This window comes from Aspergillus versicolor (genome assembly GCF_001890125.1).
Source record: "Aspergillus versicolor CBS 583.65 unplaced genomic scaffold ASPVEscaffold_14, whole genome shotgun sequence".
NCBI classification, from domain to species: Eukaryota; Fungi; Ascomycota; class Eurotiomycetes; order Eurotiales; family Aspergillaceae; genus Aspergillus; species Aspergillus versicolor.
The window spans coordinates 688,843-714,154 of record NW_024467537.1 but is presented as its reverse complement, the minus strand read 5'-3'; the positions used below and the strand labels follow the sequence as shown (position 1 = coordinate 714,154).

The 25,312-nt window shown below is 50.7% G+C and overlaps 12 protein-coding genes across 12 annotated transcripts; 5 read left to right on the top strand and 7 right to left on the bottom strand.

Moving 5' to 3' along the window:
- Positions 1 to 247: 247 nt before the first annotated feature.
- ASPVEDRAFT_34198 (COG2 family protein) lies at positions 248 to 1,210 on the top strand (the record flags this gene model as incomplete). The annotated part of the gene is made up of 2 exons (XM_040810831.1): positions 248 to 262; positions 338 to 1,210. The coding sequence occupies 2 exons, from the start codon at positions 248 to 250 to the stop codon at positions 1,208 to 1,210; spliced, it is 888 nt and encodes a 295-aa protein (XP_040673783.1).
- A 127-nt stretch (positions 1,211 to 1,337) lies between these two features.
- ASPVEDRAFT_89253 (mitochondrial 54S ribosomal protein uL1m) lies at positions 1,338 to 2,318 on the bottom strand (the record flags this gene model as incomplete). The annotated part of the gene is made up of 3 exons (XM_040818563.1): positions 1,338 to 1,430; positions 1,480 to 2,044; positions 2,104 to 2,318. 3 exons carry the CDS (start codon positions 2,316 to 2,318, stop codon positions 1,338 to 1,340), a joined length of 873 nt encoding a protein of 290 aa, XP_040673782.1.
- Positions 2,319 to 2,527: 209 nt separating this feature from the next.
- On the top strand, positions 2,528 to 4,892 carry ASPVEDRAFT_203236 (glutamate--tRNA ligase GUS1). Its single transcript, XM_040809400.1, has 2 exons — positions 2,528 to 2,835; positions 2,894 to 4,892. Exons 1-2 carry the CDS (start codon positions 2,575 to 2,577, stop codon positions 4,769 to 4,771), a joined length of 2,139 nt encoding a protein of 712 aa, XP_040673781.1. The 5' UTR covers positions 2,528 to 2,574; the 3' UTR covers positions 4,772 to 4,892.
- A 376-nt stretch (positions 4,893 to 5,268) lies between these two features.
- ASPVEDRAFT_34195 (PHP domain protein) lies at positions 5,269 to 6,699 on the top strand (the record flags this gene model as incomplete). Its single annotated transcript, XM_040810830.1, has 1 exon — positions 5,269 to 6,699. The coding sequence occupies one exon, from the start codon at positions 5,269 to 5,271 to the stop codon at positions 6,697 to 6,699; it is 1,431 nt and encodes a 476-aa protein (XP_040673780.1).
- Positions 6,700 to 6,792: 93 nt separating this feature from the next.
- On the bottom strand, positions 6,793 to 7,472 carry ASPVEDRAFT_143445 (uncharacterized protein; the record flags this gene model as incomplete). The annotated part of the gene is made up of 2 exons (XM_040807914.1): positions 6,793 to 7,241; positions 7,307 to 7,472. 2 exons carry the CDS (start codon positions 7,470 to 7,472, stop codon positions 6,793 to 6,795), a joined length of 615 nt encoding a protein of 204 aa, XP_040673779.1.
- Positions 7,473 to 8,116: 644 nt separating this feature from the next.
- ASPVEDRAFT_47207 (uncharacterized protein) lies at positions 8,117 to 10,362 on the top strand. Its single transcript, XM_040813724.1, has 3 exons — positions 8,117 to 8,501; positions 8,565 to 8,830; positions 8,880 to 10,362. The coding sequence occupies exons 1-3, from the start codon at positions 8,353 to 8,355 to the stop codon at positions 9,935 to 9,937; spliced, it is 1,473 nt and encodes a 490-aa protein (XP_040673778.1). The 5' UTR covers positions 8,117 to 8,352; the 3' UTR covers positions 9,938 to 10,362.
- An 831-nt stretch (positions 10,363 to 11,193) lies between these two features.
- Positions 11,194 to 14,434, top strand: ASPVEDRAFT_142794 (putative plasma membrane H(+)ATPase; the record flags this gene model as incomplete). Its single annotated transcript, XM_040807870.1, has 4 exons — positions 11,194 to 11,683; positions 11,735 to 11,958; positions 12,008 to 12,679; positions 12,728 to 14,434. The coding sequence occupies 4 exons, from the start codon at positions 11,194 to 11,196 to the stop codon at positions 14,432 to 14,434; spliced, it is 3,093 nt and encodes a 1,030-aa protein (XP_040673777.1).
- A 320-nt stretch (positions 14,435 to 14,754) lies between these two features.
- ASPVEDRAFT_143412 (NAD(P)/FAD-dependent oxidoreductase) lies at positions 14,755 to 16,057 on the bottom strand (the record flags this gene model as incomplete). The annotated part of the gene is made up of 3 exons (XM_040807910.1): positions 14,755 to 14,885; positions 14,939 to 15,745; positions 15,829 to 16,057. 3 exons carry the CDS (start codon positions 16,055 to 16,057, stop codon positions 14,755 to 14,757), a joined length of 1,167 nt encoding a protein of 388 aa, XP_040673776.1.
- Positions 16,058 to 16,547: 490 nt separating this feature from the next.
- ASPVEDRAFT_34190 (glycoside hydrolase family 18 protein) lies at positions 16,548 to 18,060 on the bottom strand (the record flags this gene model as incomplete). Its single annotated transcript, XM_040810829.1, has 4 exons — positions 16,548 to 17,580; positions 17,641 to 17,782; positions 17,830 to 17,895; positions 17,952 to 18,060. The coding sequence occupies 4 exons, from the start codon at positions 18,058 to 18,060 to the stop codon at positions 16,548 to 16,550; spliced, it is 1,350 nt and encodes a 449-aa protein (XP_040673775.1).
- An 866-nt stretch (positions 18,061 to 18,926) lies between these two features.
- ASPVEDRAFT_380543 (uncharacterized protein) lies at positions 18,927 to 20,569 on the bottom strand. The gene is made up of 3 exons (XM_040811614.1): positions 20,303 to 20,569; positions 19,802 to 20,141; positions 18,927 to 19,679 (listed from the first exon to the last, which is right to left on the bottom strand). The coding sequence occupies exons 1-3, from the start codon at positions 20,343 to 20,345 to the stop codon at positions 19,097 to 19,099; spliced, it is 966 nt and encodes a 321-aa protein (XP_040673774.1). The 5' UTR covers positions 20,346 to 20,569; the 3' UTR covers positions 18,927 to 19,096.
- Positions 20,484 to 21,944, bottom strand: ASPVEDRAFT_380589 (PQ-loop repeat-containing protein). Its single transcript, XM_040811617.1, has 4 exons — positions 21,564 to 21,944; positions 21,370 to 21,489; positions 21,099 to 21,308; positions 20,484 to 21,040 (listed from the first exon to the last, which is right to left on the bottom strand). Exons 1-4 carry the CDS (start codon positions 21,605 to 21,607, stop codon positions 20,623 to 20,625), a joined length of 792 nt encoding a protein of 263 aa, XP_040673773.1. The 5' UTR covers positions 21,608 to 21,944; the 3' UTR covers positions 20,484 to 20,622.
- Positions 21,857 to 25,284, bottom strand: ASPVEDRAFT_381176 (glucan 1,3-alpha-glucosidase ROT2). The gene is made up of 3 exons (XM_040811631.1): positions 24,996 to 25,284; positions 24,183 to 24,933; positions 21,857 to 24,131 (listed from the first exon to the last, which is right to left on the bottom strand). The coding sequence occupies exons 1-3, from the start codon at positions 25,075 to 25,077 to the stop codon at positions 22,106 to 22,108; spliced, it is 2,859 nt and encodes a 952-aa protein (XP_040673772.1). The 5' UTR covers positions 25,078 to 25,284; the 3' UTR covers positions 21,857 to 22,105.
- Positions 25,285 to 25,312: the final 28 nt, after the last annotated feature.

The window sequence follows — 25,312 nt, the reverse complement described above, 5'->3', positions numbered from 1 at the left end:
TCGTCTGGGCGCCTGAGTCCGTGCCTCAGTGGGATGACTCCGCAGACATCGTTACGGAAGTTGGTTAGTTAAGTCGGTGATCCGTCACGGCGGAGTCAACCTGCGCTGTCCAGACCGAGACTCGCCCAACTCCGCATTCCCCTCCAAACGCAAACACCTGCCAGCTCGACCCTTCACATGCAGCTTCTGTTTGTCTTCGCTGCCTGCTCGATAACTTGGCCGACGATTTGTCTGAGTGACCGCCAACATGAATAAATTTCGCGTATGCAAGCCCAGCTGTCCCCCCCCCCGATTGGCCCCGGCAGCATTAAGCTGATATCAATTTGTGTCCTCCCAGTTTGGCGATTCCGACGAGTCCGCATCTGATTTGGACGATGATACGTCCGGCCTTCCATTTCCTGAACCCCTCTCCCGCGCCTCCTTCCTCTCACCAGACTTCAACCCGGCGGCATACCTCGCCTCCCTAACCAATCGCCACCAGAGTCTTGAAGACTTGCGCCAGGAATTGCGGGATCTCGATCAATTGCTCAGCCGAGAATTATTGGACTTAGTCAATGAAAACTATCAGGACTTTCTGTCTCTGGGGACTGCGCTACAGGGAGGGGAGGAGAAAGTCGAGCAGGTTCGTGTCGGGCTGCTTGCGTTCCAGCGGGATGTCCAATCAATCCGAGATAAAGTCGAGGCGAGGCAAGCGGAGGTCGAGGAGCTATTGAATGAGAAGAGGCGACTGCGAGCGAACGCGAACATTGGACGTGCGTTGTTGGATTTTGCGGACCGGGTCGAGGAGCTGGAGAAGAGATTGATGATTGGAGAGCAAAGTCCACAGGCAAATTCAACGGAATCATCTGATACGGAGTCAGAATTTTTGGAGAGCGAGGACGAAGACGAGGATGAGACGGAGGATGATGAACGTGGAGAGAATACGGCACCGCTGGTCTCGCTCAAACGACTTGAGCACCACCTACAGAAATATGTCTACTTGACGAGGTTGTCGTCTAGAATTGGAGATGAACATCCGTTCCTACTCGCGCAACAGCAGCGCATGTCAAAGATCCGGTCGGCGTTACTTCTAGACTTGAAGAAGGCACTTGAACAAGCGAAACAGGCGGGGGACAAGCGAGACACCAAAACGCTGGCCGTTTTGCGTCTGTACAAGCTCATGGAAGAGGATACAAGTGCCGTCTCCGCTCTGAAAGACCTGACCATATAGATAGATTTGTGGCTGTTATTGCATAGCGCCGGCGTTGAGAGTATATGCTTGAACCAATTACCATTATAATACACCGTATCCTTCCTTATAATAAAACATGTTCTATACAGCAGAGATCAAAACTATTTTACACGCCAGTCAAGAGAGCGGGATCCACGGAGTTCTCCGTTTGGAACTCTCCGTTGAGACTGAAGCCGGGGCCGTGGGTCGAGCTCAACACCTGCAGTTGATCAGTAATAGTTAAGGGAATGTTATGGTCTTGAACTCACCACTTCGTAGATCTGCTTTGTAATTCGGTCGTTAAGACCGAGTGCGTCCTTCTTCACTTGCTCAATGGTAACACGAAGGTTGTCCCTTAGTTGTTCGGGAGAAAATCCCAGTTGTCCGATGGGAAGTCGGATCACAGCATCACGCTCCCTGTATACCGTACCCCCACGAAGCATCTCAACACGAGAAGCCACATCTTCGACGACAGTACCCGTTTTCGCGCTGGGCATCAAGCCCCTAGGACCGAGAATCCTGCCCAGTCCAGCCTTGTTCATCGCGTCCACGCTGTCCGGATGGCAAATACATCGGTCAAACTCAATTTTTCCGCCCTTCACAGCGTCGAAAACTTCCTGTTCTCCAATTAGGACTGCCCCTGCTGCCGCTGCTTCTTTCGCGTGTTTCGAGCCGGGGGGACAAATGACACAAATTCGGGATTCGGTTTGAACTGAGTGAGGAAATCGGAGCATGTTGCGAATGACAGGGCCGTCTCGTCTAGTTTTCAGTCGGATGTGGATTTCATATTTCGAAACAGCTGGCTCCCGGCCAACTTCAAATGCCCGAAGGTATCTGCCATGGAAAGAAGATTAGGGAAATCGCTGGATAAAGGTCGCTGGTGAGCTGTTTACCTCATGGCATCGCAAAGAGCAAACTGTTTCACATCCTTCAGATTCTTTTGTTGAAACTCACGAGGAGCTTTCTTGGACTTTTTGAGAGCGGCCTTTTCCCTCTTCCTCCTTTGGGCTGCCATATCGTTACCAGCTCCCCGAACCTGCTGATAACTCGAAAGAACAGAGCCCGCCATTGGCCCTTGTCGAATAGCGGGTCGGTATATTGAGAGCATTGTCCTTGCCCCGCTGGGCATCAGTGAACTTAGCGACGACATGGCCTGGGCGTGGAATGGATGTGTGCTCTGCTCTCTCTTGCCCAGCAATTGTTTTCCGCCGAAGGTTTGCGCCGGTCGGAGATCAGATCGGCCGGAACAAGATAATTCCGACTGACTTGCTTTTTTGAGTCACGCCGCATTAAAGCCCCGCCATCAATTCAGGATAATTGTCACTCAATTCTCGCTGGATTTTGTTTTTGAGAGTCACTTCAAGATGTCTCAGTTCCAGCTTACTTTGGCCACAAAGGCCAATCAGGCTGCTTTGCTTCCTATCCTTCTCGTCGCAAGTTCTGTGAACGAGGCCCGGCCCTCTCCAATTATCGCTATCAACTATGAGGACGTTGCAGTTCTCCCGCGGGGCGACAAGGCCGTTGTCGAGTTTGTCGGTGCCAGTGGTACTCCTGCGTATGGATCAAGTGCGCTGGAGGAACTGCGAGCCACCTTCCCTTACTTGAACAGCAAAGAGGAGAAATTGGTAAGTCGCCCTCATGCCTTTTATGAAATTTATGAAACAACACACTGACTGTCCCTAGGAAAATGACTGGCTCTCCGAACTCGATGCTCTTACCTCGCTCGACTTCAAAGCTATCGACCCGAAACTTCAGAAGCTCAACAACCATCTCATCCTGCGGTCCTTTGTCGTCGGATACGCTCTCTCCACCGCCGACATCGCCCTCTGGGGTGCCCTCCGCGGAAACCGTGTCTCAATTGGTACCATTAGAAAGGGGACTTTGGTTAACTTGACTCGCTGGTTCAGCTTTTTGGAAGAGCTTTGCCCATGGGCAATCGCTGCTCTGGAGGCCCTGAATGCCTCAGCTAAAGAGAAGAAACTTGCTAAGGCCAAGGAGGGTGCGAGCTACGACATTGCCCTTCTTAACACGGACAAGGGAGTGGTTACTCGGTTCCCTCCCGAGCCTTCTGGTTACCTCCACATCGGACACGCCAAAGCTGCCCTTCTGAACGACTACTTCGCCCACGAGAAGTACAAGGGTACACTTCTGGTCCGCTTCGATGACACTAACCCGTCGAACGAGAAGCAGGAGTTCCAGGATGCTATCCTGGAGGATCTCGCTCTCATGGGTATCAAGCCCGATAGGACCAGCTTCAGCAGTGATTACTTTGACGAACTCCACCAGTATGCCATCCAGATCATCAAGGACGGAAATGCCTACGCGGACGACACCGATAAGGAGACCATGGCTTCCCAAAGAATGAATGGTGAACCCAGCAAGTGCCGTGATGCTACCGTTGAGGAGAATCTGGCCCGATTTGAAGAGATGAACAAGGGCACTGAGGAGGGAGCTCGCTGGTGCATCCGGGCTAAGATGTCCGTCGACAACCCCAACAAGGCCATGCGTGACCCCGTTATCTACCGCTGCAACTCATCCCCTCACCACCGCACAGGGACGAAGTACAAGGCCTACCCTACCTACGACTTCTGCTGTCCAATCATCGACTCTATGGAGGGCGTTACCCACGCTCTCAGAACCATTGAATACCGTGACCGCAACCCTCAGTATCAGTGGTTCTTGGACACGCTGAAGCTTCGTGACGTTCAGATTTGGGACTTTGCCCGGATGAACTTCATCCGCACACTGCTCTCCAAGAGAAAGCTCACCAAGCTGGTCAACGAAGGAGTAGTCGACGGCTGGTCAGACCCCCGTTTCCCCACCATCCGTGGTATCAGACGGCGAGGTATGACTATCCCCGCCCTGCGGGAGTTCATCCTCAAGCAGGGACCCAGCAGGAACATTGTTAACCTTGACTGGACCCTTTTCTGGGCGACCAACAAGAAGCACATTGACCCCGTTGCTCCGCGCCACACTGCGGTATTCAAGAAGGACGCCGTAAAGGCAGTTCTCAAGGGCGGACCCGCTGCACCGTACACCCAGGACAAGCCCAAACACAACAAGAACCCTGATGTTGGTATCAAGAAGGTCACCTACAGCAGCTCGGTTCTTTTCGATCAGGAGGATGCGAAGAGCTTCAAGCAGGACGAGGAAATCACGCTTATGAACTGGGGCAACGCCTTCGTCCGGAAGATCGTGACTGACTCTTCGGGCGTTGTTACTGAGCTCGAGCTGGACCTGAACGAGAAGGGAGACTTCAAGAAGACCGAAAAGAAGGTTACTTGGTTGTCTGCAGACCAGGATTTGGTTCCTGTTGAGTTGGTTGACTTTGACCACCTCCTCAACAAGGACCTTATGCAGGAGGAGGACCGCCTTGAGGATGTCTTGAACCCCAAGACCGAGTTCCGCGAGGATGCCATTGCCGACAGCAACGTCGCTTACCTCAAGGAGGGCGATATTATCCAGTTCGAGCGCAAGGGCTACTACCGTCTCGACAAGGCTTCCGCGCCTGGCAAGCCTGCTATCCTATTCAACATCCCGTCGGGAAAGACCGGTAAATAGATTAGAAATAGTCTAGCGATTGATCATGGTTTTATGAGATGGACGAGTAGACGAATACAGCACAGCCGAGAGAAGGCACGTGTATAGAATTCGCATGCTAATGAGAGAAATCATTGCACTCATTATTTCACTTTTCCCGTACTCGTAAAGTCAGCCAAGAGAGACCCATGAACTCACCTCGCTTAAAACCCCTTCAACGAATCGACAAAAAACCAACAAAAAGATCAACCCTGCAATCTTCCTAACCCCACCCAGAGCCCACCTGGGGATCTTGGAGTAAACACAGCATCCATTGAAACCTTGATACGAGTTCGGGTCCCACGTGGGTGTCGGGATGGCTCCTGCTTGGTGCACCGTCGGTCCCATCTGAAAAAAAGCACGTTTCCAAATGATTGCAATCAGCATCAAGGCGTGAAATATGGAATATATAAATACTGTACCACAAAACGAGGACCTTGCAGGCACCAATTGTGTGGGAAATTAGAACATCAACTATCATGCTGCTATTATTCCTCAACATATGCGCATTGGCGCTGTCAAGTTTTGCTTTCGCCCAGAATGGTACAGTCAAAAAGACATTAACCGGTCACATTGACCCTTCGGAGGTCCTTTCCTTCGTTTATATACCGTTCGAGGTAGAGCTAGGAACGACCTCCATCTACGTCCTGCAGAACTACTCCGCAAAGGACACTGGAAACGCTCTAGACCTAGGGGTTTTCGACCAACGCGGACAAGCCCTCGAAGGCTCTCGCGGTTGGAGCGGAGGATTTCGCAATAACTTCACTATTACACCATCTTGGGCTACCCCAGGGTACAATGCCGGTCCTATCGAACCCGGTACCTGGCACGTCGCCCTAGGTCCGTATACGTCGATCCCCGGAGGAATCGACTGGCAACTAGATATCGAAATGGGATTTGACCCAGTCGACTCCTACTTCGCAGTCGAGTCTGCAACAATGAACATGGATCCTCTGTGCAATGGTCTCTGCACGGAGGATGCGCAATGGCTCCGTGGTGACCTCCACATGCACACAGTCTACTCCGATGGGCAGTATACACCCGACGAACAAATTGAAATCGCGCTCGAGCAGGGCCTTGATTTTATCTTCTTCTCAGACCATAATACAGACTCTAGCAACAATATCATGGGCTCGTTCCAGCACTTCGCGCCGGACTTGCTCATCGGCCGAGCGATCGAGGTTACAACCCGTGGCGGCCACTGGCAAGCTCTAGGGCTCGACCCGGGTCAAGTTGTTGAATGGCGCTACCAAGAGGGCGAGGGCTATATACAGGCCGCCCAGGAAGTCCGTCGAAGAGGCGGATTAGTCTCTATAAACCACCCATTTGCCGAATGTTCTGCCTGCAACTGGGTCATTGATGACTGGGACCATAATGATGCGATTGAAGTATGGAACGCCCAGTGGGATGTTGAAGACGAGCAAGCCGTGGAAAAATGGCAGGAACAGCTTGTCAATGGGAAATTCACCACCGCAGTTGGAGGAAGTGACTCTCACTCCCCGCCTGCATTGAATGGCGTCCCGACGACTGCTGTGCGCAGCCGCGGAAAGTCCCAATCAGCTATCATTGAGGGTATAAGAGCGGGCCGGGCGTATTTGGCCGGGGGACCGGGTATTGAACTTCTCTTCAAGATCTACCTCCCGTCTCTATCGAGATCTGATATAGCACAAATCGGGGATAAGATCAAGGCCTCCACTGACGGTGCAGTGGCTGTACTTGCTACGAACGGCCTCGCTGGTCAGAAGGCCTGTTTTGTTACGGATCAAGGATATGTCCACAATACTACAGTACGGCACAATGGAACTGTTGAACAGTCTGTTCCTGAGGAAGCGAAGTTCATGAGAGTCGAGGTTAGGAATGGAACAAACGATGTTATGCTGGGAATGACGAATCCTATTTGGTTTTTGTAATGATGCATGTTCATAGGCAGTATATATACTATATTATTGACTTCCCAAACGAGCATATGTTCTGAGAAGTGAGATATCTAGATATTTACACAGTTACTGAAACTTGACATGATGTACTTCATAGCCTCCAACCTTGCTGACAACTGCCTGTCCACTTTCCTGCACCTCCTTCTTGGTCGTGGCATCCATCCGCGCCTGCACCGAAGTCCATGAAATAGCCGCATAATGAGCCTTTCCCTTGGGCACTGCTTCACTAGGAGAAATCTCCTCGACTACATCGCCACGAGTATACCGCAGACACCCCTCCGACTCACCCCCAGCAGCGAGAGTCCTATCAATAGCCTCCTCAAAGCCCTCGGTGATGCCATGGAGCGTCGCAAGCTCAACAACAGGATCATCTAAAATCCTATTAATGGCTTTCTCATCGAAATGAACATGGAAAAGTGCCGGAGCATCGGCAAGGAGGCCGTCCAGGGTCGCAAGGAGGCCCGGGTACGCGGAGCCTTCCATGAATTTGTAGTGAGAGGATATATCATCCCAATCTATATTTCACCATTAGTCTGACGATGCAGCTTAATTATGTTCCAGTTGAATCAACAATACATACTGATCATCATCTGGACTTTATTCGCGTCCTCCTCCCACCGACCCCATTTTAAGCGGCGGAGGCCTTCCTGTTGCGATAAGATCTCGATTAGGCGTGCCATGGGCTTGTCGACTTCAGTGCCCGGGTTGAAGGTTATGTTGACGATTTCGGTGACTACTCGAGACATGCTGGGTGCGATATTCTTGCTTCGTTTATTGTTAAGATATAGAGACGAAGTTGTTCTGTTTCTTGCTTTGGAGATGTGTTTATGCGGGGCAAGGTGGGTTGGCTTTATATAAGGCCCTTTGGTGGGGTTGCTCCCGTTTTTATACTCGTGGTAAAAGACAACCGGGTGAGATTTTCGGCGGATATTAGGGTTAGTTATAGATAGCTTCATTGGCCCTCTTTTGGGACCGTCCCTCGTTTGATGAAATTATTATAAAATTGGTAAGAAAATGTCTGTCAGCCTCTAACTACAGCTGTCTTTGAGTTGTCAGCTGAACTCGCTATTCGTTGTTAGAGTGGCGCCTTGCAGTAACGAACTCAGACGGACGCCTGATCCTGACAGACTAAGGATTAAGATTGGACAGTTCGTAAGGAATTTTTTTTTTTTAAAAAAAAAAAAAAAAAAAATTCGAAAATTCGAAAATTCAAAAGTCAAATTCGAGCATCTGAACATGCCATCAGAGCAAATAAACTTTGAAGCTGCGAGGTTCTTGATATGCATCCATGGGAGTCAATGTTAACACCCCTGGCCTGAGCATCCAAAGCCTGCAAATAATATCAGTAGCTGCGCAGGTACAAACTCATCCAGACAGATGCAGGCTCGTGCAGATGCAAATACCCGAAGTACAGCGAGAGGACGGAAACTTCTGGAGACCACATAGTACTTGTGTACACTGCCAGACATCGGCCGACAGTGAGGACTGAGGAGAACTGGGGTAGATCTGTCAAATCAGCGTGGACATCGTAATCTTGCAAGGCGCTGACGAATATGGAGCCACCACTGCCTGAAGGCCTGGACTGTTGTGTTTATCTTCAGCAAGGGCGCCCCGCATTTTATTGCAATGAGTCATCCTGGACACTCTTCACAACCGCTTTGTGTCAATTGTCAAACCAAGAGACAACATCTGCAAAAACAACCAATCCTCAGTTTTGAACAGGAAGCCGTGCACTTTATTTTGCTTCGCGGCTCCTCTTCTTGGCTGACTTGTGAGTCAGTTATTTTGCGCTAACGAATGATTCCTTGCAGATGATGGCACTGACCCTGAAGATATAGGGACTCCAGGGGAGCCAGGGTCTTGAGACCTTGTTCTTTCTTTCTCATCTCTCCCCAGTCATTCTTGGACATCCTGCCAGCCATGATGCGCACGATAAATTGCAGCAACACACTCTCTGTGGATATTCGTGTCAAAAAGCCCCCGAACGCAAATGCTATACAAAACTATGTCTCGTCCTTTGCAACAGGCGAGAAGATCGAGGGTGTTGTCTCAATCGTCTCACAAAATGATCTCAGCTTTGACAATCTTTACATCTCATTTATAGGTAGGCTTCTGTTAGTGGCTTAGATCTTTCATAGACTAAAGTAAAACAGGGGAACAAAGTACGGATATCCCCAGTAGCATTCCTGATAAAGCACATCGACAATTTTTAAAGCTTGAACAACCAATCGATGAATCTGCTATTCCAAGTTCCAAGGTCTTTAAAAATGGGCGGAGATATGAAATCCCCTTCAACTTTGAAGTCACGGACTATCTCCCTGCCTCTTCCTGCCGTCACTCTGCCAATCCCCTTATCAAGGCTGCCCATCTCCACCCTCCTCCAAGCTGTGGTGATGCTAGTATATCAGGATTCGGCGGTAAACTGCGGGATGACTTTGCACCGTCTGGGTGCAATGTCAACTATTCTATCTATTTCAAACTCGAACGACCCAGTATAACAACTGGCTTACAGGAGACTATCATGGCGAAAAGGCTCAAGGTGCGAGTCAAGCCAGCTGTTGGCGATGTGCCGCTTCCAGATTTTCCACTGGGTAGCCTCGCCGATGAATACAGCCTCCACCATGAAGAGCTCATCCATAGCAACTTCCCTAAACGCGTGATCGGCCACTTAGCCATGACGTTGGAGCAACCGGAGTGCTTCTACCATCCCCTGCGAGATCCAATTAGGTTGATCAGCAAAGCTATCCGCATTTTCCTAGTATACAGACCTTCTAATCCGGCTGATTCAAAACCACCGGATCTCAAGTCTCTCCGAGCCCAGATAATTGCGACAACTATATACACCACAAACATTGACGATACCCATCCCCCTTCCAGGAAGAAGGACTTTCTCAACCGCCCAATCAACTTCCGTGACGCCGAGCTTCCATTGTCCATTCCTTCTCTTCCGCGGCTACGCTGGACGCAGGACGAGATGGGGAGCTATACAGCAACCCTACTAGTCCCAGTGACTCTACCCAAAGACAAGAGCTTTATTCCAACGTTTCATTCCTGCTTGATATCGCGAGTATACAGTCTTGCGTTTCAGCTTTCTGCCCAGGGTACATCTTCGCCATTCCGACTACGGGCTGCGATGCAGATTGCTGCAGAACGAGATCCGTCTGCATTGCCTTCGTATAATGCTTCTTTAGGAGTTATCGATACGGCTTGATGATGGGTTTTGCATTAATGAGTTTACGAGATGTGTTTTGCATTGGTTAGTTTTTTGGGTGTATAGTATAATATAATAAGCCTAATTTCTCACCTAAGTTCCTTGCTACTATGTTGCCCGCTTTCTTGAAAAAACGACAGGACCCCGGGACCATCTACAGACTTCTAGGTCTGACATTTCACTGCATAGATACCAATAGCCCTAACTGCGGGCAGATTATCGGGGCTGCAGTGGGAGCTGTAAATCTCGAGTATATCTGGCCTTTGCACCTTGCTACTATCTGAGCAGACTTGTTCTAACTACTATGTATGATTGGAACACTAGAATAGCTTGTGGGAGTCTACCTACAGCAATATACAGAGGAAACGTGACTTCCCAATTAGGCTGCAGCCTCTCCGCACTACCACAACTTCTGATCTCCACCTCCGCTTTCCTTCTCTTATCTGACAAGAAACGTTGGGATTTAGCCATGATATTCAATTTATTGTTAATTCAGTTAGAAATTGATAAAATTCATGAGACTGTCGTTTAGAGATCCCCATTCAACCCCATGTGATGTCAACGTCACATCCGATCCAATGCCATGAACCCAATATTGTCGGAACCACCGGGATGCCTGCCACCACAACCACCATCCTCCCGGGCTTTGTTCTCCGTGATAGGTGGGAGAAAACAAGCCTGATCTGGTTCCATTTGCATCAGTTGTTCCTAACGAGATATCGTTACACCTCCTCGCCTGTCTTATTGCGCCTTCAGCCTATCCGTGATAAGGTCAAACTTTAATTGTATGATTTAGTCCCACCGCACTAAACGAGGAATAAGGCTGTCAAAATATCTCTTGCGGCTATTTCGGATATGAGGCCTTGCGTCTTCGACGTCAAGACGTCTTAGAACGGTCGTCATATTGATGGGCCTTCCCAACATGGCCAATGCGGTCATTCTGAGTATGGGATGCGGAGATGGCTTCCGTTGCCCATAGGCCAGGCATTTACTGTTCGCCGTAAACTCAAGACGGGGCATCATGCGCTTCGACCAGAACTTTACTTGACTCAACGACGTCAGCAATTTTGACTGTTGGGAGCTGTGGCCCGAATACAGAGAGTTTTCCGGCTAGCAAACTCCGCCGTCTTCTTTCAAACCCGTGTCAGGATAATTCTGCGGGCTTTTATCGAAGTGCACAAGCTTGTGGTTATAGGCGTCTGATCAGTCGCTCGCTCAGTCGCTTTGCAGCCGAAACAAGTCATTCATTCGCCAACATGGCTGAGCAAGCAGGTGGCCCGTCTGGAAATGTCAAGATAGCCGAAGCAAAGGCACCCAGGGGAGAGGGGATAGTAGGCGAGGGTGAACGGGCAGTATCGTCAGCATCCGCCTCGGCCGAGAGACGAGGCTCGAGACGCGTATCTCGTTCTTCTACTAGGACAGAAGATTATGCAAACCTTGACGAGTATGGAAAACTGGTCAAGTATATCTCAACCTTCCGTGAAAAGGGCGACGAAGAGGGCGAGCAAAATTACGAAGAGAAGAGGGTTTGGTACGCGCCTTGGAAGAAACGCAAGGTCTATCGCAAGACGCAGGAAGAGCCAGGAAAGTACCCTGAAGACTGGCTGATCACGGACATCAGCCAGGGCTTGCCTAGCAGTGAGATACAGAATAGACGGCGGCGATCTGGATGGAACGAGCTGGTTTCCGAGAAGGAGAACCCCGTAGCCAAGATTCTATCATATTTCCGGGGACCCATTCTATATGGTACGTGTCGGCCCCCAGTGGCTGGTTGTTGAATATTTCTAATTTATCTAGTTATGGAACTTGCCGTCCTACTTGCTGCTGGTTTGCAGGACTGGATTGACTTTGGTGTTATCATTGGCATTCTGTGCTTGAACGCTGCTGTCGGTTGGTATCAAGAGAAACAGGCTGCAGATGTTGTTGCTAGTCTTAAGGGAGATATCGCTATGAGGGCCAACGTTATTCGCGATGGTGAGCAACAGGAAATCCTAGCACGAGAGCTCGTGCCCGGCGATGTGGTACGTGGTATAAACCATTGAATACATATATGGGTACTAAAATAAGCAGATAATTGTCGCAGACGGCCAGGTTGTGCCTGCAGATTCGAAGGTTGTGTGTGATTACAACGACCCCAATGGATTTGAGGAGTACAAAGAGCACCTCCAGCGCGGCGATCTCAGCAGCTCGTCAGAATCCGATATGGAAGAAGGCGAAGGCGAGGGTAAAGAAAAGGAAAAAGAAGCTGAGCCGAAGAAACCGGCCAGAAAGCGTGGTTACCCTATTTTGGCCTGTGATCACTCTGCTATTACAGGAGAGTCGCTCGCGGTGGATCGCTATATGGGCGGAATGATCTTCTATACGACTGGCTGCAAACGTGGCAAGGCATATGCGATTGTCCAAACCGGCGCAAAGACTTCGTTCGTCGGACGCACGGCTTCCATGGTCCAGTCAGCGAAGGGAGCAGGCCATTTTGAAATGGTTATGGATAACATTGGCACATCACTCCTGATCCTTGTCATGGCATGGATTTTGATCGCGTGGATTGGTGGTTTCTTCCGACATCTCCCAATTGCTTCCCCTCGCCAGCAGACCCTCCTCCACTATACTCTATCATTGTTAATTATCGGTGTTCCTGTTGGTCTTCCGGTTGTGACAACGACTACAATGGCTGTAGGTGCAGCATATTTGGCAAAGAAGAAGGCTATTGTGCAGAAGCTCACTGCCATTGAATCACTTGCTGTATGTCTTCGATCCCAAAACAAAGAAAGACCCAGCTAATATTGTCAGGGTGTTGATATTCTGTGTTCCGATAAAACTGGAACATTGACCGCAAATAAACTCAGTATCCGCGATCCCTACGTGGCAGAAGGGGTAGATATCGACTGGCTATTCGCCGTGGCCGCTCTTGCATCTTCTCATAATATCGATTCTCTCGATCCCATTGACAAGGTCACGGTTCTGACACTCAGGTCATATCCCGGTGCGCGAGAGATCCTCCGGAGAGGGTGGACGACACAGAAATTCACCCCATTTGACCCAGTTTCTAAACGTATCGTATCGGAGGTGAGCTGCGATGGGGTTAAATACGTCTGTACCAAAGGCGCGCCAAAGGCAGTTCTCCAAATCTCCAACTGTTCGAAAGAAACTGCCGACCTCTACAAAGAAAAAGCCCAGGAATTTGCGCACCGGGGCTTCCGATCTTTGGGCGTTGCTGTTAAACGAGAAGGGGAAGACTGGACACTCTTGGGCATGCTTCCAATGTTCGATCCGCCGCGAGAAGATACGGCCCACACAATTCACGAATCGCAAAACCTTGGTATCAGCGTGAAGATGCTTACGGGTGATGCCCTGGCAATTGCAAAAGAGACGTGTAAAATGCTCGCCTTGGGGACGAAGGTGTTCAACTCGGACAAGTTGATACATGGCGGTTTAAGCGGAGCAATGGCCGGTGATTTGGTTGAGAAGGCAGATGGGTTCGCAGAGGTGTTTCCGGAACATAAATATCAGGTTGTCGAGATGCTTCAAGAACGAGGCCATCTTACTGCGATGACTGGTGATGGTGTCAATGATGCACCGTCGTTAAAGAAAGCTGACTGCGGTATTGCTGTTGAAGGAGCTTCGGAGGCCGCACAATCAGCCGCAGACATTGTCTTCCTAGAGCCGGGGCTGTCAACCATCATCGACTCGATTAAAATGGCACGACAGATCTTCGCTCGGATGAAGGCATATATCCAATACCGTATCGCTCTCTGCCTGCACTTGGAAATCTACCTAGTAACATCAATGCTCATTATCAACGAAAGTATTCGTGTCGAGCTTATTGTCTTCCTTGCCCTATTCGCCGACTTGGCGACAGTTGCAGTTGCCTACGACAATGCTTCATTCGAACTACGCCCTGTGGAATGGCAACTTCCAAAGATCTGGTTTATCTCAGTCCTCCTCGGTATCCTCCTCGCGTTGGGCACCTGGGTAGTCCGCGGCAGTTTGTTCCTGCCATCCGGTGGTATTGTTCAAAACTGGGGTTCCATCCAAGAAATTCTGTTCCTTGAGGTTGCACTCACAGAAAACTGGCTTATCTTCGTCACCCGTGGCATTGAAACTTGGCCATCCATCCATCTTGTCGTGGCCATTCTCGGTGTCGACGTTCTGGCGACTATATTCTGTCTGTTCGGTTGGTTCAGCAACGAGACAATGCCCACCAACCCTGCGACATCCTTTGTCGAAACTACCAATGGCTGGACGGATATCGTTACCGTGGTTCGAGTCTGGGGATATTCGCTCGGAGTGACAATCGTCATTGCGCTGGTATACTTCATGCTGAACAAGTTCCAGTGGCTTGAGAACCTGGGCCGATCCAAGCGCGACAAGGGAGATGTTAAGATCGAGAACCTACTCGGCCACCTTTCTCGGCTGACAATCGAGTATGACCAGCCCGGAAAGCCAGTCGGACGATTCTTCTTGGCAGCTACTAAGGAGGAGGAGGATGTTGAGTAAAGTGGGGTGGTTTATACTCCGTTTTGATTGTTGGAATCCTAGTTGTGAACTGGTGATAGGGCTTTGGGATCTGGGGAGGTGGAGAGGAGATGGAGAGGACTTAGCTTAATACACTGTTTTAATTTGGTTCACGATATATTAATACGTATAAAAGACGCAAAAGGTGAAAACCCCTTCTGATTGAATTATACTATTACTCTATCACTCTCCTGAATGGTCTCGGGAAAAGCGAGTAGTATCATTTCCTCTCCTCGTTAATAAACTAGGATAATTTGTTTATAGATTATATAGTGGGCATAAAGGTAGTCGTCATAGCCAAATTATGCATCAATGCGCTTCCAGATCCTCTCCAGATCATCGCCAATCGCTCTCTCAGCCTCCTTGTGCAGGGTGCGAGTGTCCAGGGAGCGCTTGGCGACAGACGCAGCCATTTCCTCCTTGGCCAGTTCAACTATAGCATCGTCAGTACACTTACTCAAATAAGAGAGAAAAGGGTTGACATACCGTGGCTGAAAACAGCGGCACGCTTTCCACTCCACATGGCGTGAGGAACATTGGTGCTGCCATCGTTGTTTGCATCTCCGATACCCCAAACACCATCAAGACTGGTTCTCAGGCCAGATTTGGTGCTGGTGTCAATCTTGCCATCCTCCATTTTCAGGCCCATGTCAGATGGGATAGACGAGCGCTGCGAGGTCCCGAAGTTGGTCAGGAACGCATTTCGGATCACAGGCTCGCCCTCGGTGAAGTGAATGCGGAAGATATCGAACTGTTTGCCATCGTTGCTTCGGTTGTTACCGCCGTCCTGCACACGCTCGAAGGACGTAATGGTTCGGTTGTCGATCTGGACGTTGTACGCCTTCATGGCGGCGCGCCAGTCGAGGGGGTCTGCGTCCAAAATCGCAACTTCCTCATCAGTGTAGGAGCCGTTCACGAACGCAATGATGTCCTTGTTCAGCGTCGAGATCTCGGTAACACTGGAGACAATGTGGTGCAGGGTTCCAAGGATACCGTAAGGCTGGTCGCGGTGCTCATATCCATCGCACCAGGGGCACCAGTAGATGCCCTTTCCGAAGCCTTCGCGGAGACCGGGAGTGGCGGGGAGGTCATCGACGAGACCGGTGGCCAGGACGATCTTGCGTGCGGTGTACTCGACACCCTTGGAGTCTTTGGCGCGGAAGATGGTGGTTGCATTGGTGCTGTTCTCGGGAGTGATGGAGGCGATGGCGTTGTCGATGAAAGAGGCAGTGCTGTTGTAGAACGAGGTGATTTGCTTTCGGGCCGCGTTACGGAATGTGGCCGGGGGAGTGCCTTGAGTTGTTGTTAGAATTACTGACATGTATATGGTGGTAGGGCTGATTAAGTATTGGGGAATAGGGGGAGTGTGAGTGTACCATCGTTTCCGATCACGTCGTGCATCTCACGAGTGGGATCATTGCGGTACTCGTGCGAGTCGAAGAGGGCAGTCTTGCGACGGACACGAGAGAGACCGCTCAGTGCGCTGAGACCTGCGGGGCCTCCGCCGACGACAATGACATCGTAGTCGGTATCGGGGATGGAGGCAGCAGAGACGGCCGAGCCGGTTAGGGCAAGGGCGAGAGAGAAGAGCTTGGAGAGGAGCATCTTGGATTGGCTGCAGTGGGAAAGGGCTGCTGGGCTGGCTACGAAGAGCAGAAAGCAGAGGATGAGGTGTGTTTATTTATACCACGATCTTACGGCCGTGGGAAAGAACATGCTGCTGCCCTTGCACTGCAAGCTCAGCTGCGGGCTCCGACGCCTTCAGCCAAGGGCCAAGAGCAGAGAAGAGCTCCAGCTTGAGCTGCAATTTGCAGGACCGAATCACCATGAAGATCGTCAAAATAGTTCATGCAGGATGACGATCCGTGACCCCTGATTCTTGGAGGAAAAGGCCACTCGGGGCTCCTGCATACCGCGCGCTGACCCAGTGCAGCCTACGAGAACTGGGGGTTTGAAAAGGTCTGCCGGTTCTGTGAAATGATGTCCGTGACATTTTTATATATACCCAGAAAATTAGAGTGTTACTAACCCATCAAAGTAAACATGAGAATGAGAAAAAATAAGTCGACCGAAAAGTCCGGACGCCATGTGCAGATCAGCGCTGCTTCTGACCAAGCCCACCCAATACCGACAGCAATCCATTCAGAAGGTTCGGGGGTTGATCGTGATCGTCGGCCTGATCTTGGTTCTGGTTCGGCTGCTCTCCCGGGCTTGGGTTTGCGCTCACCTGCGAAGGCTGCGAGGCGGGCTGCGTTCCATGCTCTTCTGCAGAATCCGAGTGGCCTTGTTCCGCCTGTTGCTGCTGTTCCTGCTGCGGGGGCTTCGGCGCGGGCGAAGGAGCTGCAGCATCCGCATCAGAACTCGATCCGTGCGCAGACTGCTGCTGAGCGCCCTTCTTGCCCAAAGCCTTCTTCACACCATCCAAAAATCCCTTATTAGGATAGGCCTGGCTCACATCCCACATCATCACGCCTCCAAAGCTCTCAAACCCCTTGCTGTACTGGATTACTGGTTCCAGACTCTCAATAGGCAGGTACCCCGTGCTCGCAGCGCCCTTGTTCGCCGGGACACCCAGGAACACACGCACGTCCTTATTCTTACTCTCTTGGAGGGCCCACTTGTCCCACACGTCGAAATTGAAGTTCTGGGCTGCAGTTCTGCTGCCGCTTCCTTCGGCCTTGGTCGCGTTATCCTTCGGCTTTTCTGGTGTATATGCATTCACCCCACAGAAATTGTTGTAGAACTGCACAAATACGGCATCGACAGCCGCAGAGTTGTCCGTGTTCAGAATGTCCTTGTCCGCGGCATCAGGGAAGGGACACTGCGGCGCCGCAGTAAGGTAGTATTTCTTGCTCTTGTCCGCGTCTGCGAGGGACCGCAGCTTCGTCGCGAACTTACCCATGTGCGTGACCGCGGCTTCGAAGTCAAAGTCGAATCCGTCGACGACGGCTTTGCCGAACGGTCGGGGTATTTTACTGTCGCCCTTGTCCGGTCCGAATGTTGACCAGATGAGGTTTGCTCCGTCGTCGGCGGCCTTATCAGATTTGAACCCTCCCTCGCTGTAGGTTGCGCCGCCGATAGAGAGGATGATTGTCTTGTCTTTGGATTGGCACTTTGTGATGTCTTCTCTGTACTGGAGTTAATCTTCCTCTGTCACATTCTTGGGATGCAGGAATGGGGATCTATACCCAATCTCAGGGCAGTTCTTCAGGTTTGTGCCGTTGAACGTATCGCAACCCTTAGATGTTGAGCCGAAGTCAACTTCTGGAGCACCTCCCGGGCCGTTGATTGTCATTAGAAAAGCCATCACGATGACATCGATGTTGGAATCTATAGTTGTCAGCCCACATTCAAGGGAAAATAGATGGTATACTCACCATCACAGTAGTCTCCCAACCGCTTCTGAGCTATATCTCCTCCTGACGCTTTGTATGAATCCTGGCCTAATCTCAGTTAGCTCACTGTAAACCCATACGAGAACAACCGTGTCTATGCTCACCCCAATATACCACGACGGTCGAGTTAGACGACAAATCCAATTTGGCGTACACTGTCTCCAATAGGGCCAGACCAGCCGTCAAAACGAGAAACCTCATGAAGAAACCCATTTTCTTTTCCTTGCTTCTCTCGTTCCTGATACTGCACGAACTTGAAATCTCCGTCGGCGGCAAGACGGGACAACGACAACCTACCTACCAGAACTGGGGTTGAAATGGGGAATAACATCGAAAAAAGAAGTCCGACCCAATCCCAAGGATCCGGCTGCCCGTTCTTAAACCCAAGACTTGCATACCGACCAGACATGTTTTTGTCAGCTTGTCATTCCATATACTGAAGGAATACGGCATTCCAGAGACGCTGAGAGCAGGTGTCAGCTTGTTATTGAAGACTCCACTATCAATTCGTCTCTTGCGAGGCAGCAACTGAGATGTTTTTCTTTGCTCTTTCGAGTTAATGATCTTTGGTGAGTCCGCCGCAGGAGAGGTTTGATTGGTGTGTTGCTTGTTCGTGGCATACATTCCAGCATTCCAGGTACCCGAGCTGATCCCCTCCTTGAGTCTTTTTTGTTGGGTTTTGGTGTGAAATGTTTGGGGTATGCGGAGAAATGATCATGATAGGATGGATGAGACCCTGGTCCTCAGGGAGCGATGGGGACTTTTTGAGGCAGTTGGTGCCGTGACCTGAGGACTCGTCACCGTTATGACATCGATGAACTGTGATGCGTAGGGTTTGGGCCTGCGTAAGAAAAGTCTCTTTGGGGGTTTGCGTACGACTTGTGTGAGTCTGGGCGGAATGTTGCAGCATCAGATGAGAGGCGTAAAAGCGTGTTTCTCTTGGATCATGTGCTGCGGTCTATAATGGCCTTGGGTGGCATATATTATATTAGATAGAGATTGTTGAAGATAACAATCATTCTTAGTTCTATAGCTTTTCGGCACTTTACTGAAGTATCTGGACACGGCACTAACAGGTAGAGCTTCCTAAGAATGCTACTTGGTAGAAGATGTATCTTCACTCTACTAAAAAGCGGACCGGTGTAGTCGGAATGTGCATGGAGTCGTCAAAGGGATACGGTAGTTATCCCTTGACTCTTGGTTCCTTAATGCAGCTGACAGCTTCAGCAAGTCACAGACAGGTCATCCTTCACCTCTGGATACCCACCACCCTCCGCACGGCCTCCTCATTCTGCAACCCTGAATCAATAACTCCGGCAACCTTGAGGACATCCACGACACTCTCGACGACCTTCCCATCAACACCCCTAGTCCCTTCACTAAACCTGACATCCTTAATCCACTCACTCGCATCCTCCTGTCCATAGGTACACCCCAACTCCCCAGTGCCCAAGAGGGAAACAACCCTCCCCAGATCCGCATTGAACTCCTTCATGCCCGCATCAAAAACCTCGAACAGCCTCTTCAACCGCTCGTCGCCCTCTGGGTCCGGGAACACCGCCGTCGATGCAACCACCATCCAGGATGGCCAGGGAGTAAAGATCTCCCCGATCTTCTTGAGCGGTGGCTCAGGGTTGTCGCTTGTAGCATGGAAATAAGGCTTCGTGGTGAATTGTTCCCACATGAAGAACTCCGCCGATGGGCTCTTTGCCTCGTTTTCGCCCGTGACAGCATCCCGTAGAGCCCCAAATGGACCTGTGACAACGGGTGTCAACGAAGATGATTTCCAGCCTTGTTGCTGCGCAAGAACGAATGACATGATATGCGACCCACTACCATTGTTGTATCATGTTAGCTTAGTTTAACCTCCTTCCACATCTCGCATCCGAACTGGTCAAGCCCATGCTTTCCCTGTGGATAATTATATAGGTAGGCAATGGGTAAATGAGCTCACCTCCCCAACCGACTAACTCCGACTCGCCCCCCCTCTAGGCCCTTCACATCCGTTAACTCATCCCTCTTTCTCCCCGTGACAATTGCCCAGCGCAGCGGGGTATCAACCCAATGGCCGACGACTTTGTATCCACGCTCGCTCTCGTCGGCGGGTGCCTGTTTGCCTGTGAGCCCGGCGACCCACCCCTCTGTGAGTCCAATCGCGAGGTCAATTTCGCCGGAACGTAGCGATGTAATCATATGCCCTGTCCCGGAGGGAAATGGGGTCAGGGCGAGTTTGAAGGTGGGGGAGTTGACTGCCGGGGAGCGGAGGGCCAAGTGCAGCGGGGCGAGGTAGTGTTCTGCATTGGTAAAATATGTTAGCGAGTTGCTTAGGAGTAGAGAGGAATGGAGGATTTTATTGGTTTTAGGCCGTAGGTAAGGTAGAAGGGCGATTGTTAGGTGACGTTGAGGTTGCTGGTGTGGGTTATGGGATTGCGAGACAGAAATGACTCAAACATACCTGGCACGTAGCCAATTCGGATAGTTGATTGTCCTGAAGCCATGGCAGTTGAGCTGAAAGGTTGGTGTTGAGAAATCTATGGTGATGTAGGAAGGACATTCATTAAAAATATTAAAGGGATCGTTATCAATAATATACAATTTCGTCATGATCTTTCCTGGTGGGGTCAAAAAACGCGGGGCTTCCAGGCTCGCGCCATCGGCATATCACGGACCAAATCTTGGAAATACATTCAAAACAGAAAACAAATATCTATCGGTGGCTGGTGAACCGCTGACCAGCCGTCTACATGCTTCGTGCGCCAATCTCCCAGTTAATCATCAATTCATTCGGATGTCCTTTTCTTCCAGCGGAATCTCGCTCTCGAGACGCTGCTGCGGGTTTCCAGCACTCCCTGAACTTGAGCCATACATCCAGAACTGCACGCCTAGGTAGCCATCGCAGATACATTGGAAGATGGCGCACAGCCGAAAGGCCCATGGGATTACTTGCTCACTGGTGAAGAAGTAGCTCAGTTTCATCACGTCACCTAGAATCCATGCGGCGCAAACGGACAGCCGGAATCCCTTGCATGATCGAGATTGATGATTGGCGATTACCTGTGGCAGAGGTAATGTCGCCTCAATGGCCAAACCCAAATAGCCCAATAAATTGATGTAGGTCGGGGAGTTGGAGATCGGCGTCAAGATGTGAATAAAAGAGAGGACTCCGACGAAGTATGCAATGAACAAATAGTATCTAGAATGGGAAGCGCATTAGAACCAATTTACAGCGTTGTAGGGTGGGTAAAACATACGGCCGGGCATGCTTCCACTGCCAAAAATCGTACGGCCTTACGAACCGGTCCTCCGCGCCGCTGAAGGGAATATGAGCCACCCCGCTTTTCTGGCCAGGCGCTGGTCGGTTATCCAGGGCTACCTTCAACAGCACAAATTGCACCCCGATCGTAAGGACAGCCTGTGCGAGAAGTGTAACGGAATAGTAGTCGCCGAACCAGAAAAAGACCCTGCAGCTGAATGTCAGCATTGCTCAATTATCACGATGGCAGAAGCAGCGATAAAGCGTACTTCAGGATCGACGCAACAAGCATAATCAGCGGTATATCCAGCGAAAATCCAGCTGAGCTTCGGCTTCGGTGTATACTGAGGATCTGGTCCGCATAGGAGGTCACGGGGGACGTAACGATACTATTTCCGAGCAGGTGTCAGCAACATCTCGCGCGACCAAGGGGTCGTAAGCCCCGTGAGATCGTAAGACGTACAAAAGCGGAGCTCCATATTCCAGGAGCTGCGACACGATATACATCGCGTGAGGTCCTCAAGTCGAACGAGTGGTTGATTGAAAGAGCAGGATCGGATCGGGAGTCCGGGTGCTCAGGAGTCCGAGAAGCGGGAGAGGCGCAGACGCGGAGGAAGTTGGTGGATCGGTGGGAGCACGAGGCAGTTACGAGCGCATTGAACGGCGGTATTGAAGATGCAAAGCTAAGAAACGACAACGTAGCACAACTCGAGTCCTCGAGCAGGAAATTCTTCCGCAAGCGAACTTCACCACTGCTTGCCTCTTTTTTTTGTCTGCTGAGTCAGACTGGCTCCGGAGCCCCAACAAAACAAGCTTCCATTGGTTTCACTTTGCCCGATCCGTCTCAGGCTAACACGCACTACGATGACTAGTCTGGTGTTCTTGGGGGGAAAGATTCAAGAGGTCGTGTGAGAGTGTGATATGTTCGTGTATATACTACTCCGACTGTCAATGCTCAGATGCATATTCCACTCTATATCTAGTCTAGCCAAGCATTGCTTAAGCTCAAAACTCAATCCGCCAAGTCTTCCCGATCCCCACATTGGGGTTCTTCACAACTGCGTATGGAGCTTTGCCGTCTCCTTGGGTATGGTACTCCAGAGCAGCAGTCACAGATGCCTTTGCGTCATCCTCAATGACAGTCACCGTGTTCCTGCCCTGCCACTCCTTCGGCGGGTCTATCACCACGACTCTTTCAACCCTGACGCTAGCGATGCTCTTGAGATACGCAGCAGTTTGAGGGCCGTGAGTCGCAATATCTTCCGACATAAGGGAGGAATCTTGGAAGCGGAAGCGGCGGTGAACGTATCCCCCACGTTGGTAGTCGAAAGTTTCACCATCGTCGACATAGAGGGTGCCATCTGCCTGTCCGTTTTTGTCGAGGACGACCACGAGCGTGTATGGGTCGTACTTCATGAGCCCGCTGCTGCGGCGCGGTCGGTCTTTACGGGGGATTACATGTCCTCCCTGCATCAGCACAGGCACCTTTTCAATAGGAGCCGGGACCGAATGGGTCTTGCTTGCACCCTGGTATACAGTGTAATCGAAGTAGTCATAGTACTTCTCATCATCAGCAATGTAAATATCGGCAGTTGTGGCATCTTCAGAGACGACCGGCTTTGCAAGGATACCAGTGGAGCCGAGGTAGAGTTGGTCGTCAATTGTGAAGCCTGCCTCATCCGACGGGTGTTCGTAAAACTGCGGTCTCACGATCGGAGTTCCATTCACTGAAGCTTCATGGAATGCAGTGTACCAGGCAGGGAGAAGCTGGTACCTCAACCGGATGGCTTGCGTAATGATCGAACGGAATGGCTCTTGGATCAAGTACGGCTCACGACGGCGAGCGTCAATATGAGCGTGAGCGCGGAAGAACGGATACCAGATACCCGTCTGATACCACCGGGTCAAGAGCTCCTTACTCGGGTTGTGGAAAAATCCGCCAACATCCGCACCAGCAAATGGGAAACCGGAGATCCCGTTATTGAGTACCATCGGCAATGAAATCGCCAAGTGCTCCCAGGTAGCCTGGTTGTCTCCAGTCCACATAGCAGACATGCGTTGTGCACCAGCGTAGTATGATCGGGTTAGGATGAATGGTCGACGGATTTCACCCTTCTTGCGCTCCACCATAGCTTGGTATGTAGCATTGACGAAAGTGATACCATTGACATTGTGGATATCACGGTGCTCCCAGTTACCGAAGTGCAGGTTATCCTTGGGCATTGTGGTTTCCGGGCCGTTGAAAACAGAAGGCTCATTCATATCGTTCCAGATGAACACATTTGGAAGGGTTCCCTTGAATTTGTCGTATTTGAAGAGGCCGATCCACCATTTGATCGCCGCAGGGTTGAAACAGTCGACCCAGTTAGACGAGCCTGGCCAGCACCAACCCTCATAGACCTTACCGTCCTTGTCAAGCGTGGCCAGGCCTTTGCTCTTCATTTCCTTGGAAATGTCAAACTTGTCTTGGTTCTTGATATGTGGGTCAATGATCACTACAAGCTTGCGCTCCGATTCATCAAGCTGTTTCTCCATGCTGATGGGGTCGGGGAATGTTAGGGGATCCCAAGTGAAATACTTCCGGTCGTCGAGATACTCAATATCGAGCCAAATAATATCATACGGAATCTGATACTTGTCGAAGTTTCGATCAACCTCCTTGACGTCCTCGTCAGTTACATAGTTCCAGCGGCATTGGTGGTAGGCGATAGCAAAATGTTGAGGGAGTTGAGTGTAACCAGTGAGTTCACCATATTTCTTGCTGATATCACTAGGCGAAGGTCCCAAGAAAACGAATACATCAAGCTGACCGGCTTCGGAGAACCAATGGCTTTGGGTGTCGGCTTTTGACTTCACAATGTCGATCCAGGTCTCAGCAGCGTTGAGCCAGAAAACCCCAACGGTTGAGTCCTTGCGGTGGGCTTGAAGTAGCGGGATTGCACCGTACAAAGTCATGGGGCTGTTTAGTTCATATTCGAACACGTCGGAATTATACAAGCGGTAAGGCTCATCGTGGTTGCCAGAACCTCCTCTAAGTATTGTTAGTTCCCATTCTCAATGAACCAAGTCCAGGGCGTCTTACCGAGTTTCCCTCAACGACAGAGAGTCTGCGTGTTCAGGAATACCAAACACATGTTTGTAACCGGGGAAGCTGATGTCCAGTCCCACACTCTCTGGGCCTCTGGGCTTGGAGTCTGTGTTGCCACCAAAGGTCTCTTCCCACCAAGTACTCTCGTCCTCCTGGGAACTAAGAACATCCTGTTCGCCTTCAGCGGGTGCCTCCACCTTTTTCCGCCAGTGTTCCATATTCAAGTAGCCCTTGTGGTTAAACTGAACATGTGTCTGCCCATCCCTCTGGAAGTCTACAGAGAAAGGAGAATGATGAATCACGGCCTGGTACGTATTATCAGGTCCATACAGGACCTTGGTTATCCCATCCTGAACTTCGGGGCTCAATGTCGCAGACTTGCTAGCTTCCAGCCCTCCAACCAAAACCCAGGATTGGGCATCATTATATCGTTCTTTGCGTGCGGAACTTCCGTGGCGGATCTCAATGTCTCCACTCATGCGCTTTTCTTCATCAACAACGACTCGTGCGACTCCGGATTCGAGGAAAGAGATAGCCAGCGGCAACTTGACTTTCTCGGTGGGAGAAATAGTCTTTAAAATAGTTCCATGCAATTGGCCGTCCTTAAACTGGACGCCCGAGGGATCAAGTTCGTAGGGGGAGCTCCAGGATGAGCCCTTGGCGGAGACATCGTCGGCAAATGCTCTGTTGCGTTTACAGAAACCCGATTGGGAGCATTTCTTGAAATTCTCATGTTTCACGGTGACTATGTAGGCCTATGAGTCAGAGACGACGGGTAGTATAGATGTGTGGATGAAGTAGCCTTACCTCCAGGTACGACGAAGCACCCAAATACTATCGCTAGGGTGAGCAGCAGGGTCCAGCTGGGTGACAGCCGGCTCCGGGTCATGATGGTTGATTTGGTGGATGCAACCAGAGGCCCTCAATCTCCGAGAGTATCAATGCTTGCAGCAAACAGCGATCTGACCTGCATCTACCAGATCTGAGGTCCTTTCGCGTTGCTGATAGACCAACTTGGAGAACAGTCAGTGCTTCAATCCAGGCTGGCCTCATGGAGTGGAGGCGGAGAGCTGCTGTTTGGGCTAAACAGGCACTAGTCCTCTTCTAGTAGCTGGGGTTGGACA